Raw genomic sequence first — 16,493 nt, 5'->3', positions numbered from 1 at the left:
TTGAGAAATCTGTATGCAGGTCAGGAAGCAACAGTTAGAACTGGACATGGAACAACAGACTGGTTCCAAATAGGAAAAGGAGTCCGTCAAGGCTGTATATTGTCACCCTGCTTATTTAACTTATATGCAGAGTACATCATGAGAAATGCTGGACTGGAAGAAACACAAGCTGGAATCAAGATTGCCGGGAGAAATATCAATAACCTCAGATATGCAGATGATACCACCCTTATGGCAGAAACTGAAGAGGAGCTAAAAAGCCTCTTGATGAAAGTGAAAGAGAAGAGTGAAAAAGTTGGCTTAAAGCTCAACATTCAGAAAACGAACATCATGGCAACTGGTCCCATCACTTCATGGGAAATAGATGGGGAAACAGTAGAAACAGTGTCAGACTTCATTTTTGGGGGCTCCAAAATCATGGCAGATGGTGACTGCAGCCATGAAATTAAAAGATGCTTACTCCTTGGAAGAAAAGTTATGACCAACCTAGATAGTATATTCAAGAGCGGAGACATTACTTTGCCAACTAAGGTCCGTCTAGTCAAGGCTATGGTTTCTCCTGTGGTCATGTATGGATGTGAGAGTTGGACTGTGAAGAAAGCTGAGTGCCGAAGAATTGATGCGTTTGAACTGTGGTGTTGGAGAAGACTCTTGAGGGTCCCTTGGACTGCAAGGAGATCCAACCAGTCCATTCTGAAGGAGATCAACCCTGGGATTTCTTTGGAAGGAATGATGCTGAAGCTGAAGCTTCAGTACTTTGGCCACCTCTTGCGAAGAGTTGACTCATTGGAGAAGACTCTGATGCTGGGAGAGATTGGGGGCAGGAGGAGAAGGGGATGACCGAGGATGAGATGGCTGGATGGCATCACGGACTCGATGGATGTGAGCCTGAGTGAACTCTGGGAGACGGTGATGGACAGGGAGGCCTGGCGTGCTGCGATTCATGTGGTCGCAGAGAGTCGGACACGACTAAGCAACTGAACTGAACTGAACTGAACTTTCAGTTTCATCCAGAGGCTCATTAGTTCCTCTTTGCTTTCTGCCATAAAAGTGGTATCATAGGCATATCCGAGTTTATTATTGATATTTCTCCCAGCAGTCTTGATTCCAGCTTGTGCTATATTCATACTGGCATTTCACATGATGTACTCTACATATAAGTTAAATAAACAGAGTGACAATATACAGCCTTGATTTACTCCTTTCCCAATTTGGAACCAGTCTTGTTGTTTTATGTCCAGTTCTAACTGTTGCTTCTTGACCTGCATACAGATTTCTCAGGAGGCAGGTAAGGTGGTCTGGTATTCCCATCTCTTTAAGAACTTTCCACGGATTGTTGTGATCCACAAAGGCCTTGGCGTAGTCAAAAACACAGTAGATGTTTTTCTGGAATTTTCTTGCTTTTTTAATGATCCAGCAGATGTTGGCAATTTCATCTCTGGTTCCTCTGCCTTTTCTAAATTCAGCTTGAACATCTGGAATTTCTTGGTAAATGAACTGTTGAAGCCTCGCTTGGAGAATTTTGAGCATTACTTTGCTAGCATATGAAATGAGTGCAATTGTGCATAGTTTGAACATTCTTTGGTGTTGCCTTCCTTTGTGATTGCAATGAAAACTGACCTTTTCCAGTCCTGTGGCCACTGCTGAGTTTTCCAAATTCGCTGGTATATTAAGTGCAGCACTTTCTCAGCAAAATCTTTTAGAATTTGAAATAGCTCCACTGGAATTCCATCACCTCCACTAGCTTTGTTCTTAGTGATTCTTCCTAAGGCACACTTGATTTCGCATTCCAGGATGTCTGGCTCTAGGTGAGTGATTACACCATCATGGTTTTCGGGGTCATGAAGATCTTTTTTGTATAGTACTTCTGTATATCCTTGCTACCTCTTCTTAATATTTTCTGTTTTTGTTAGGTCCATACCATTTCTGCCCTTTATTGTGTCCATCTTTGCATGAAATGTTCCCTTGGTGTCTCTAATTTTCTTGAAGAGATCTCTAGTCTTTCTCATTCTATTGTTTTCCTCTATTTCTTTGCATTGATCACTTAGGAAGGCTTTCTTATCTCTCCTTGCTATTCTTTAGAACTCTGCATTCAGATGAATATTTTTTCCTTTTCTCCTTTGCCTTTCACTTCTCTTTTTTTCTCAGCTATTTATAAGGCCTTCTCAGACAACCATTTTGCCTTTTTACATTTGTTTTTCGTGGGGATGGTCCTGATCACTGCCTCCTGTACAATGTCACAAACCTTTCAGTGTGGTCTCGATCAAGTTAACTCTGTCTTCCTGCACCAACTTTGTTTGTGTATTATTTAATCAAATAATGCATTAACAATAATAAGTAAAACTTACATTTTAAAAAATGAAAAAAAAATCACTGTCTCTTGATAAGAGCTACCCTAGTGGCTCAGATGGTAAAGAATCTGCCTGCACTTGGGGAGAACTGGGTTTGATACCCTAGAGAAGAGAATGGCTACTCACTCCAGTATTCTTGCCTGGAGAATCCCAAAGAGTTGAACATATCTGAGCAAGGAGATGAGCACTAGCAACTGTGATTCAATACTGTGGAAATCAGATGGTGCATTAAAACAAGTAGAGAAAGTGGAACAATTCAGAGAGGACTTTCATAGGATTTTTGTTAAGAGAACACTCAGACTGAGTTTTAAGATGGACAAAACCCACACATAGTTGTCCAACATCAAGCTGTATTATGCCAAATACTTTGTGTGGATCACAACAAACTGGGAGAAATTCTTAAAGAGATGAAAACACTAGATCATCTTATCTGCCTCCTGAGAAATCTGTAGGCAGGTCAAGAAGCAATAGTTAGAACCAGACATGGAACAACCTTCTGGTTCTAAATTGGGAAAGAAGTATGTCAAGGCTGTGTCACCCTGCTATTTAATTTAAATGCAGAGTACATCATACGGAATGCTGGGCTGGATGAAGCACAAGCTGGAATCAAGATAGCTGGGAGAAATATCAGTAACCTCAGATATGCAGATGACACCATCTTTATGGCAGAAAGTGAAGAGGAACTAAGGAGCCTCTCGATGAAAGTGAAAGAGGAGAGTAAAAAAGCTGGCTTAATAGTCAACTTTCAAAAAGCAGAGACCATGGCATCTGGTCCCATCATTCATGGCAAATAGATGGGGAAACAGTGAGAACAATTACAGACTATATTTTCCTAGGCTCCAAAATCATGGCAGATGGTGAGTGCAGCCATGAAATTAAAAGACACTTGCTCCTTGGAAGAAAAGCTATGACCAACCTAGACAGCATATTAAAAAGCAGAGACATTACTTTACTGGCAAAGGTCCGTCTGGTCAAAGCTATGGTTTTTCCAGGAGCCATGTATGGATGCGAGAGTTGGACCATAGAGAAAGCTGAGCACCAAAGAATTGATGCTTTTGAACTGTGGTGTTGGAGAAGACTGGACAGCCCCTTGGACTTCAAGAAGATCAAACCAGTCAATCCTAAAGGAAGTCAGTCCTGAATATTCAGTGGAAGAATTGATGTTAAAGCTGAGACTCCCGTACTTTGGCCACAAATGCAAAGAATGGACTCATTGGAAAAGACCCTGATGCTGGGAAAGATTGAAGGTAGGAGGCGAAGGGGACGACAGAGGATGAGATGGTTGGACGGTATCAGTGACTTGATGACATGAGTTTGAGCAGGCTCTGGGAGTTGGTGATAGACAGGGAAACCTGGTGTGCTACGATTCATGGGGTCGCAAAGAGTCGATATGATTGAGACACTAAACTGACAGCTGACTGAAGTTGTATTAAAATTCTGAAAGAACTGAGAGCCAAATAGGAAAGATGGAGGTGGCCCACTTATCATCAAAGCATAACTTTCTAAGAGTTGAAAATATCATTTAAATGCAAATATAAAATAAATACATACTGACAAGATCATTTGACATCTTAATAAGGGAACATGGAGGATAGTTAAGTCTTTTCAAATGAGAGATCTTAAACTATGCACAATCAATTGAAGATGCTAAAAGGTAATTACAAAGCTATATGTGAATCTAATTAACGTCCTACAGCCATATTCTTTTCTACCAGACACAAATCCATTGCTTCTCCAACAGACAAAATTCATTGACAACTTATCCATGTTATCATAAACCCATATTGAGTCTAAATTCTGATTAATAGTAAGTAGTAAATCAAAAATAGCTCATTCTCCCAGAGCAGGGACTGGCATACGTTTTCTGTAAAGTGCCTGATATTTACGTATACAGAAAGATATAAATATCTACATACATAGAGATATAAATACCTTTTTAGGCCTGATAGGAAATATTTTAGTATTTGCATGCCATATAAAATCTGTCTCATATTGGTTTCTTTTTTTTTTTTTTTTTTTTTTTACTTTATATAAATGTAAAAAATCCATACTTAGTTCAGGGGCTGAAAAAACAGGCCTTGGTCTGGACCTTACTTGTGGGCTGAACAAACAGGTCTTAGTCTGGATCTTACTTGTGGGCTGTAATTCACTAAATCCCTGCCTTAGACAATCAAATAATCCTTGAATAAGCCTGTTGCACAAGCTCTAGTGTGACACTGAAAAAAACTTGCATCTTCCCTTGCCTTTCTTCCAAGATCTGGGTAATCCGCTCATCACAGAGAGGAGGTCCCAGAGGCACAAAGACTTGATTAGCACGAAGCTCTAAAGCAGAATCCACAACTGGGACTGGAATGTGACCTCGGTGTCCTGCTCTCTCGTCTCTCTTAATCACATATATGCAGACAATACACACACACACACACACACACACACACATGCCAATGAGTTTTGATAAACTATTTTTTAAAGACTATTTCACTTACTCATTCAATAATATATACATAGGATGTTTAATAAGAAATTCAGTTGGCATTGTTTTCCATATTTCTGTATTAGGTGGTTGTAATCATCATCTTTTACATGCAAAAACGTCAAAGCCAGTTGAAGAGTCAAGAGCTAAAAGAGAAGAGAGAAGAATCTAGAAGGAAGAATTAAAGAAGAAGCTCTGACTAGGATGAGAAATAGATATATTTTATCCCTTCAAGAGAGTTGTCAGAGTCCAAGAAGGCAAACAGAAACCATTCTGGGTATGTTAAAAAGAGGAAATTTAATACACAAACTAGTTATAAAAGTGAGGGTGAGCCGAAAAGCTAAGCAAAGGACAGTGATGAAACACAGACATCAGCCTCATCAGGAAGCAGTATTGTCTTAGGGCTAGAGGCACACTAGAGGAGGAGGTGTGAACAGACCTCAAGAGTCAGAGGGGTCTGCTGGGGCCAGAACACCATGTGGGCTTGCCTGGCAGAAGTCGGAACCACAGAAGAAAGGCTAAGTTGGAGACATGGAGAAGACACAGTTCCTGCTGGAGGTACCACTCAAGGCAGAGAGACAGGGAAACACTCTGGAGTCTCCCCCCTTTTCCCCAATCCACCCCTGTCTGCAGCTCCCATTTGCCAACCCTCAAAGTGTATTTAAAAAAAAAAGGAGGAAGGAAGGTATAGAACTCGGGAAAATACAAGAAATGAAGAGAAATTAAGAGAGAAAAAAGCAGGGGGCACAATGAAACATGCTTCTCAAAGGTAAGCTTTCATTTCTGCACAGCATAAGTTGCCAGCCTCTAATGTACAATCGCACACATTTCACTTGCTAGCAAGATAATGTTCAAAATCCTTCAAGCTAGGCTTCAACAGTATGTAAATCGAGATCTTTCGGATATACAAGCTGGATTTAGAAAAGGCAGAGGAACCAGACATTAAATCACTAACATCCGTTGGATCGTTGAAAAACCAAGGAAATTTCAAAAACATCTAATCTGTTTCATTGACTATGCTAACACCTTTGACCGTGTGGATCACAACAAACTGGAAAATTCTTAAAGAGATGGGAATACCTGATGATCTTACCTGTCTCCTGAGAAACCTGTATGCAAGTCAAGAAGCAACAGTTAAAAACTGAACATTGAACAATGGACTGGTTCAAAATCAGGAAAGGAGTATGTCAAGACTGTATATTGTCACCCTGCTTATTTTACTCATATGCAGAGTTCACCATGTGAAATGCTGGGCTGGATGAATCACAAGCTGGAATTAAGAATGATGGGAGAAATATCAACAACCTCAGATATGTAGATGATACCACCCTAATGGCAGAAAGCGAAGAGGAACTAAAGAGCCTCTTGATGAGGGTTAAAGAGGAAAGTGAAAAAACTGACTTAAAAAAAATCAACGTTCAAAAACTTAGATCATGGCATCTGGTCCCATCACTTCATGGCAAATAGAAGGGGAAAATGTGGAAACAGTGACAGATTTTATTTTCTTGGGTCTCAAAATCACTATGGATGGTGACTACAGCCATGAAATTAAAAGACTCTTGCTCCTTGGAAAAAATGTTATGACAAACCTAGAGAATGTATTGAAAAGCAGAGACATGACTTTGCCAACAAAGGTCCATATAGTCAAAGCTATGGTTTTTCTAATAGTTATATACTGATGTGAGAGTTGGACGTAAAGAAGGCTGAGCACCAAAGAACTAATGCTTTCAAATTGCGGTGTTGGAGAAGACTATTGAGAGACCCTTGGACTGCAAGGAGATCAAACCAGTCAATCCTAAAGGAAATCAACCCTGAATATTCATTGGAAGAACTGATGCTGAAGCTGAGCTCCAATATTTGGCCACCTGATGTGAAGAGCCAACTCATTGGAAAAGGCCTTGACGCTGGGAAAGATTGAGGGCAAGAGGGAAAGAGGATAACAGAGGATGAGATGGTTGGATGGCATCACTGACTCGATGGACATGAGTTTGAGTAAACTTCAGTAGATAGTGAAGGACAGAAAAGCCTGGCATGCTGCACTTTATGGGGTCACAAAGAGTCAAACACAACTTAGTGACTGAACGACAAATAAACCACCCAAATTAACCTATGAAAGACAGTGTGTTAACAAGAAAGGTAAAAAACTATAAAATATACATAACCAACTAATGTCAAACATATCTATCACCATTAACATAATTATCAGACACTATTAAAAATCTAGATTTGCATAATGAAAAAGAATACCGTTATATATCCCTGAATTTGCATTTTCAAGTAATTCTAAATCAGAAATATAATAGCAAATTATTAGGCTGAATTACTTTTATTAAGCCTACAATATGAAATTAAAAGTTATTTAAATTCAAGTAAAGTACTTAATGAAAATTCTTATTTTATGAAATGCAACTATTATGAAACTGTATTTGAGTTATTTAAAACTTTGTTTAAATTAGGCTTCTTAAATATTTTAAGAGAATGCTCCCAAACCTATAAACATATAATCATAATGTTTCATAAATTCAAAATAATATTTAGCAGTAATTAAACTCTACCAGTGTTAAAGTATAACCATATTTGAATGTGAACAAACATAGTGAGTTTTATTAACCAGGCACATTTCGAAACATGCCTTAGAAAAAATAGAAATGGGGGGGGCATGAAATATAAGAAAATAATTGAGGAACTTTATGGTAGAAAGTACCTGAAATTTTTTAAATTGTACAACTCTTTTAATTTAAGGTTACTTTTCTCTCAAGTTTAAAATGTTAAGCTTAGGAAAGTAGCAACATTTCAACAAAACATGCAAAGTCCTGGCTGTGAAGAGCTATGCTATACATATGCAAATTTAATTTTACCCTTGCAGTAACACTGAATAAATGCACATACTGTGTCATAATGAAGCATTTCTTCCTAGCACTATTTTAAACTTACCATACAGCTCAGCCATCAGTAAAACATTATTTAATATACTAGAAGTACAAGTACTTGTTCAAACCAAAGCTTTCATTAATTAATTCTACATCAGAATGCTGAAAATAACATCTTACCTCCCTGTTCTCCCTTACTGGACGGATATAAGACGTTATCCTATTTTCAGGCTAACAAGCTGGCCTGCTGTAATCCCACAGATGCTAGCAGAACACAAGACTCCCGAATCTGAAACTAATGATGTTATTACTCAGAGTGAAAGCAGCAGCCAAAGTTTCAGGATCTTTGAGTTCCCGCTCCCACAACGTAATGAGCAGAGAGCTGGTTGACACCTGCATACCCAATGGTTTGTGTTATGAAAGGTTGCTGCTGAGCTGCGAACGACACCGGGCTTCTTGGCCTCTGGAGGAGAGGAACTCCATCTGGGGCCAGGGACTGGGCTCCATCCTTGGCTCTGGAGAGAGACACACCATTTTTCAAGGCTGTTTGCAAAAACAGTGTCTCTGCTTGCAAGATGGGCAGAAAAGTGAGAAGTTCATGGAGAACCGTCTCTGAACAACTACCCAAAGCCTATAAAATAAGTAGTCTTATTAAAGGGAACACAGGGGAAATGCTCAGACATCTTTGCTCTGTGGACTGTGAATGCAGGCCTGCAATGAACTTGCAGGAAGCCATGCCCTGAGAGCAGGAGGCAGTAATCAACAGTGGAAAGGTAACAGTCATTTCTCATTAGAGAAGATACTCTCCATAAAAATGTCAAAGTATATTACTTTGCATGGGATGGGATTTTTCTCTTTGGATGCTCCTCAACAAGCTGCCTACAAATGGATATGAGAAGTGCCCTGAAAAAGAGGCCTATATTTTCTAAACATGGTAAAACTTGGAGTTAAACAGATTGCATTCAAAATAAGTGTCTCAAGTGAGATGACTCAACTGAAACTTCACTGCTCCTGGATCTGCTGTTTGCTGTCATCTAAAAAGAAGTCATCATTTCAGATCTTAAGTGTACCAAATCTGATTTCAGTTGTGCCACATTCCTTGTGGCTCCATATTTCAGTTATGCAATATTGCAGTGGAGCAATTTTGCCCCCTTGAACGACAGCTTCATTTACTGTGTTGCGATAGTTCTGAGAACCCTCTGAGTAGACATCAAAGCAATTGCTCCATTTCTACTTAATCAATGTGTGTCTGTTGGGAACAATACCAAATAGTGGTGCTATACAAATTTTTTAAATAAATATGTTTTCCACTATAAGAGGCATAGGACACGTCCTTATGAATCCACTAATTCATTAAGTACACAGGTATAATGTATGCACACACTAAATAAATGGTATAGAAAGAACTTTTAAGGAAAACCATAATCAAAACAATGAACTAAAATCAATGATTTTTTCTCTGGTCTCATTTACAAAGATGTGTACTACCTCCACTGTAAACCTAACAAAAATCTCCACAAAATAGGAAACTATCTTAAGCAACTTGATATGTTATATAATATAAATGTTTAAGACTGTACATGAGACTATTTGCAATAAGATTGTTTTACTTATTATTTTGCTATTAATTCCTTCCTACAGAGGTTTTGCTCTCATCTATTAACCCCTAATCTATTGTTGGCGTATAAGAATTATCCCAGTTGACAAGATAATGTAAAAAAGAAGTTACTGCTCCATTTCATCCACCATCTGTCCATTCCTTCACCATCCTTCCATCCATTCACCATCCATCCATTCATTCATCCACCCACCCATTTTCCCAGTTATCTATACAATCCTTTCAACCATTAATTAATCCAGCAAATAATTAACTGTTGAGTTGCTTCATAACTGTGGTTCATAGAAAAGTGAGTAGGGACCTCTCTTGATGGGTTAAACAACATGTTACTTTCACTGATCATACAATAGAGAAATTGTTACAGGAATGCATGATAGAAGGCCTTGTATAAGTCAGCTGGGATGGAGCAGAGAGTTTAAGAAAATGAGAAGATGTGTGTGTGTGTGTGTGTGTGTGTGTGTGTGTGTGCATGTGTTTGGAACATGAATAGAGTCAAAAGAAAAAAATTGAAGGAATAAGTTAGGCTTAAACCAATCCTAAAACCCTAGCAGATAGTTCAGTACAGTTCAGTCACTCAGTCTTGTCTGACTCCTTGCAACCCCATGAAAAGTAGCACGCCAGGCCTCCCTGTTCATCACCATCTGCCGGAGTTCACTCAGACTCACATCCATCGAGTCCGTGATGCCATCCAGCCATCTCATCCTCGGTCGTCCCCTTCTCCTCCTGCCCCCAATCCCTCCCAGCATCAGAGTTTTTTCCAATGAGTCAACTCTTCTCATGAGGTGTCCAAAGTACTGGAGCTTCAGCTTCAGCATCATTCCTTCCAAAGAAATCCCAGGGCTGATCTCCTTCAGAATGGACTGGTTGGATCTCCTTGCAGTCCAAGGGACTCTCAAGAGTCTTCTCCAACACCACAGTTCAAACGCATCAATTCTTCGGCACTCAGCTTTCTTCACAGTCCAACTCTCACATCCATACATGACCACAGGAAAAACCATAGTCTTAACTAGACGGACCTTAGTCGGGAAAGTAATGTCTCTGCTTTTGAATATGCTATCTAGATTGGTCATAACTTTTCTTCCAAGGAGTAAGCATCTTTTAATTTCATGGCTGCAGTCACCATCTGCAGTGATTCTGGAGCCCAAAAAAATAAAGTCTGACACTGTTTCTACTGTTTCCCCATCTATTTCCCATGAAGTGATGGGACCAGATGCCATGATCTTCGTTTTCTAAATGTTGAGCCATAGGCCAACTTTTTCACTCTCCTCTTTCACTTTCATCAAGAGGCTTTTTAGCTCCTCTTCACTTTCTGCCCTAAGGGTGGTGTCATCTGCATATCTGAGGTATTGATATTTCTCCCGGCAATCTTGATTCCAGCTTGTGTTTCTTCCAGTCCAGCGTTTCTCATGATGTACTCTGCATATAAGTTAAATAAGCAGGGTGACAATATACAGCCTTGACGGACTCCTTTTCCTATTTGGAACCAGTCTGTTGTTCCATGTCCAGTTCTAACTGTTGCTTCCTGACCTGCATACAGATTTCTCAAGAGACAGGTCAGGTGGTCTGGTGAATATTCCCATCTCTTTCAGAATTTTCCACAGTTGATTGTGATCCCACACAGTCAAAGGCTTTGGCATAGTCAAGAAAGCAGAAATAGATGTTTTTCTGGAACTCTCTTGCTTTTTCCATGATCCAGCTGATGTTGGCAATTTGATCTTTGGTTCCTCTGCCTTTTCTAAAACCAGCTTGAATATCAGGGAGTTCAAGGTTCACGTATTGCTGAAGCCTGGCTTGGAGAATTTTGAGCACTACTTTACTAGCATGTGAGATGAGTGCAATTGTGCGGTAGTTTGAGCATTCTTTGGCATTGCCTTTCTTTGGGATTGGAATGAAAACTGACTTTTTCCAGTCCTGTGGCCATTGCTGAGTTTTCCAAATTTGCTGGCATATTGAGTGCAGTAATTTCACAGCATCATCTTTCAGGATTTGAAATAGCTCAACTGGAATGCCATCACCTCCACTAGCTTTGTTCGTAGTGATGCTTTCTAAGGCCGACTTGACTTCACTTTCCAAGATGTCTGGTTCTAGATTAGTAATCACATCATCATGACTATCTGGGTCGTGAAGATCTTTTTTGTACAGTTCTTCCGTGTATTCTTGCCACCTCTTCTTAATATGTTTTGCTTTTGTTAGGTCCATACCGTTTCTGTCTTTTATCGAGCCCATCTTTGCATGAAATGTTCCCTTGGTATCTCTAATTTTCTTGAAGAGATCTCTAGTCTTTCCCATTCTGTTGTTTTCCTCTATTTCTTTGCATTGATCGTTGAAGAAGGCTTTCTTATCTCTTCTTGCTATTCTTTGGAACTCTGCATTCAGATGCTTATATCTTTCCTTTTCTCCCTTGCTTTTGGCTTCTCTTCTTTACACAGCTATTTGTAAGGCCTCCTCCCCAGAGAGCCATTTTGCTTTTTTGCATTTCTTTTCCATGGGGATGGTCTTGATCCCTGACTCCTGCACAATGTCACAAACCTCATTACATAGTTCATCAGGCACTCTATCAGATCTAGGCCCTTAAATCTATTTCTCACTTCCACTGTATAATCATAAGGGATTTCATTTAGGTCATACCTGAATGGTCTAGCGGTTTTCCCTACTTTCTTCAATTTAAGTCTGAATTGGGCAATAAGGAGTCATGATCTGAGCCACAGTCAGCTCCTGGTCTTGCTTTTGTTGACTGTATAGAGCTTCTCCATCTTTGGCTGCAGAGAATACAATCAATCTGATTTCGGTGTTGACCATCTGGTGATGTCCATGTGTAGAGTCTTCTCTTGTGTTGTTGGAAGAGGGTGTTTGCTATGACCAGTGCATTTTCTTGGCAAAACTCTATTAGTCTTTGTCCTGCTTCATTCTGCATTCCAAGGCCAAATTTGCCTGTTACTCCAGGTGTTTCTTGACTTCCTACTTTTGCATTCCAGTCCCCAATAATGAGATAGGGTGATAGGATATTAAAGGTGTTGGGGAAAGAGAGTGAAAGCACTATGAGGTTAGGAAACCTCAGTGCCCAGCCAGCTCCAAGCTTGAGTGAGTGGTTTACAGTCTCATCCTATCTCTGTCCACATTCACTGGTCTCCTCATTTCTGAGTCTGAATCTGACAGTGGAGACATATGGCACCCTGGAAATTCTATCACTCCTCTCCCAGCCAGTACCTATTAAGCCAAGGCTGCAGAGGTCCACACAGAACAGAACTTCTCCTTTCGGCTTTGCTTTGTTGCCTGCTGATGTACCACAAGTTAGAGATATTAATACTCACATGTTCCAGTCATTTCTGGAGTACTGAATACTTGCTATGAAGTATTCAAGGCACTAGTTTCTAGGCAGACAAAAATAAACAGGGAGGACAGAACACCTGCCTCTTTGGAAAATACAGCTTAGCAGTGGAGAGACAACTAAACAAGGCCAATGATACCTTCTATTAAAGGGAAAGGATGGGGTTCATAGAAAGATATGATGAAGAACTCAAGTGGGCAGGAAGCTACTGGAAAGTTTAAGCAACAAAGTAACAAAATTAAAGTTTTCCTCTAGAAAGATGTCTGAAGTGTTGAAATACCTTGGAAATAAACAAAACTTCCACTTTTAAAGGTTAAGTGGTTATACATGATCTGATAAACACAGGAATGTTCCCTCAAATATTCTATATTATCTATCTCCTTTCCACATATAAGTTATAAACATCTTTAGGGCCAGAAGGTTTCCTTTCACAGAGTAGTAGGACATACACAGTAAACATATTTTAAATGCTTGTAATGTCTAATCCAAACCCAGAAAATACAACACGCTGAAACTGTGTCCGTGTGCCTTCTGTAAGCAATAAATAATTTCATCATAAACCCTAAAAGTGGCTGCAAATATGACTGACATGATTATAAGCACACTGATTTTGTAACTTTCATGTTTCATATGCCATGAAATAAAGAAATTATGTCAAAGTTTGACTAAAATTCTATAATCAGTTCTTTAAAAATATCACCCAACTTCCCTCTCTGCCTATTTCCTTGGTCTGCACCAGAAGAGGGTGGGTTCGTGGATAGGAAATCAACTAACCCTTTTCTCATAGATTAAATTTACAATAACCTTTCATCTTCAGGTGGAACTCCCTGTGGGACCCACATATGTATTTTAGAATGAGAGCAACTTTCTCCCTGGTTCTCCACATCAAAATTGATATCATTAGGGGGGAATTTTTACCTCTAAAATTTCACTTTAAATATCTAAATATGGGAAGAAGTGAAAGAGCACCTGGTGGAAAAATCAAGGCTTTCTGCTAATTAGCATCTCCACAATCCCCCCCCCCCCCCCGCCCCAGAGAAGGGGGGTGGCCAATTAAGTTTAATTGCTGAGCACCAGGCATGGAGTCTGGCTCCTCCAGAGTTCACAGCTGTAGCTGAAGGGATGTCTCCCAGAGCAGTGTTTCAGCCCCAAACTGACCTCCATGACACTTTACCCTTACACACTCAAGCTGAAAAAGGGCAGACCCATCTTTAGAATGTGGCTGTCTTATTTAGGATTGATTTTCAATTAAATTTCCTTCCTGAATGTTAAGTATTCCCTGGTCGTTGCTACTTATTTGGTTTATGATAAGATTAATCCTGGAGAAAAACACGCCTGTGGGTAAAAGTGAATGCAAAATTTTCATTAAAAAACTCAATTCCATAAAGGTCAGAATGCACTACATACATATATATATTATATATATATATATATATACACACATTTTAATTTTATGAAAAAGTTACTCCCTGCCTCTAATTCCGAAAATATCTCAAAAGTTGTCAATTATAGCAATCTCAAATAACCTGAAGATGAGTATATTTTATATTCCCGTCTTTGTAGGGTTGGATTTTTCTGCTACTATCCTTCTCTAATGCTTTTTTCTGGGATCCTGGTAACTAAGATTTTCAACGTATATTCTCCACCTCACATTGACAGGAGTGAAATAGAAAATTTGTGCCTGATACACTCTCTTTTCAGATTTATTTTTATAATTGAGTGAGTTGCTGTGCCACCTAGTCACCTTGACAGTTTCCTGCAGTGCCTAGAACACACCCTTTCCCTCTGACTCTCCTGTCCTAACTCAGATGCCATGATCTGCATAGAAAATGAATGAAGCCTGAATGACATTGCAGGCCTTCTGCAAGCATCTCTGCATCCACGTTGCTGCTGGAGTGTGAGTAATGTCCACTCTGCATTCATTAGTCAGAGAAACAGCAAAGAGAATTTATGGGAAATGATGGAATCTGGAGACTATTTTCTTTTTCTCTCAGGTGATTTCTTGACATCCTTTTTTCTTTAGCTCTAGGAGCACAAATAGTAGGCAAGAAATTCTCTAAAACATAATCAAACAACTATCATCTTTCAAGAAAAATATTGCATGTGAATTGAGATAAGAATATGTAATATGTAATCGAGATATATATAGTCAAGAGAAATACAGGAAAAGGACAAGCAGTAATGCCCAGACAGGTAGGAAGAAAGACAAAAGGAAGAGGCCAGAAAAGTGAAGGGCAAGTATGTAGTTATTAAATACTACACCAGTGATGACTATGAAGAATGCAACGGAGGTTACTGTGGGTTCTTTTGATACAAGCGCCACCACAATCTACTCACATGTCACGTTCACGTACGCTGTACCTTGGCAGTTTCCTCGATGATGGTCAGTTGGTCCCAGGGCTTCTGACTCTCCAAACCTGTGTAAAAAACGAAAGGTCAGCAAAAAAGGAAGTGACGTCATTGAAACTATTTAAAAACAGATCTTGTAAGCTCCAGTTTAATTGAATAAATAATATTACAAGTAAATTCATGGGACAATTGGGAAAAGAGGTTTAAAAACAGATTTTATATATATATATAAAATTTTTGCTGACATGAGTCATGTGAGAAAGCTTCAAGAATATTGAGCAAATTTACAGAGGAGAAGAAAGCTAAGTATTTTTCAGAACCTCAGTCAGATGTGTTAATTTGCTAGGGTATCAAAAGTATCACAAATTGGATGGCTTAAATCATACAAATATATTGTCTTATGGGTCTGGAGCCTAGAATTTTGAAACCAAGACATGGGAGTGTTAGTTCTTTTTAGATCCAAGAGGAACACTGTTCCAGGTGTCTGTCACTGGCTCGAAGATGGCCATCTTCTCGTTCTTGTGGCATTCTTCCTGGATAAGTGCGTGCTAAGTTGCTTTAATTGTGTACAACTCTTTGCAACCCTAAGGACTGTAGCCCACCAGGCTTCTCTATCCATGGGATTCTCCAGGCAAGAATACTGGAGTGTGTTGTCATTTTCTTCTTCCAGACAATCTTCCCAACACAAGGATCGAACTCAAGTCTCTTATGTCTCCTGAATTGGCAGGTGGGTTCTTTACCACTCTTGCCACCTGGGAAGCCCTCCTGTATATGTGCCCTGTATCTAAATTTCCCCTTTTTATAAAGACACAAGTCTATTGGATCAGGAACCCACCTTACTCCATTATGACTTTATCTTAACTAATCATATCTGCAATGATCCTATTTCCAAAAAAGGTCACATTCTGAGGTACTTGGGGTTAGGACTTCAACCCAGGAAATTTGGGCTGCACATAATACAACTTGTAATGGGTAGGAACCTCTTTTAAAGAGAAATAAGCTAGCAGATAGCCCACACTGACTATTTTTATTTTGCTGTTACCTGGTTGAGTAACAAAAGGCACATATTTCTTATAATTCACATAATGCTAAGCAAACAATTTAAAATTATATACAAATAATAAACATTTAAATTAACATTTTTTTATTTATTCACTTTTTAAATTATCATGACAGAAATGTCATTTTGTTGCAGTCAAATCATATTTAGAATGTGAAAGTGCTTTTGGCAGCTACAGTATTTTTTGAATTTCAATATGGGTCATGAGTGATTCCATCACCCTCTAGTTTTCTCTATTCAGTGCCCTGTGGTAACCAAAATGGGAAGGAAATCCAAAAAAGAGGACGTATATATACGTATGGCTGTTTCACTTTGCTGCACAGCAGGAAATAGCACATTGTAAAGCCACTATACTCCATTAAAATGAAAAAACGACAGCAACGACAACAGCAACAAGGAAACCCAGCACATCTTGGATGTTTGGGGGCCATGGAGAACAGCACCTGT

At 39.3% G+C, this 16,493-nt stretch overlaps 1 protein-coding gene across 1 annotated transcript in view; it reads left to right on the top strand.

The window, feature by feature from the left end:
* Window positions 1-8,307, top strand: part of RGS21 (regulator of G protein signaling 21) — a 45,514-nt gene extending 37,207 nt beyond the window's left edge. Inside the window, exon 5 of the mRNA XM_069545109.1 lies at window positions 8,007-8,307. Within this exon, the coding sequence (XP_069401210.1) occupies window positions 8,007-8,307 (301 nt within the window). The remainder of the gene's footprint in view (window positions 1-8,006) is intronic.
* Window positions 8,308-16,493: the final 8,186 nt, after the last annotated feature.

This window comes from Ovis canadensis, chromosome 12 (assembly GCF_042477335.2).
Source record: "Ovis canadensis isolate MfBH-ARS-UI-01 breed Bighorn chromosome 12, ARS-UI_OviCan_v2, whole genome shotgun sequence".
In the NCBI taxonomy this organism is placed as follows: domain Eukaryota; kingdom Metazoa; phylum Chordata; class Mammalia; order Artiodactyla; family Bovidae; genus Ovis; species Ovis canadensis.
The sequence above is the reverse complement of the archived record's forward strand: the minus strand, read 5'-3'. Positions and strand labels throughout refer to the sequence as shown.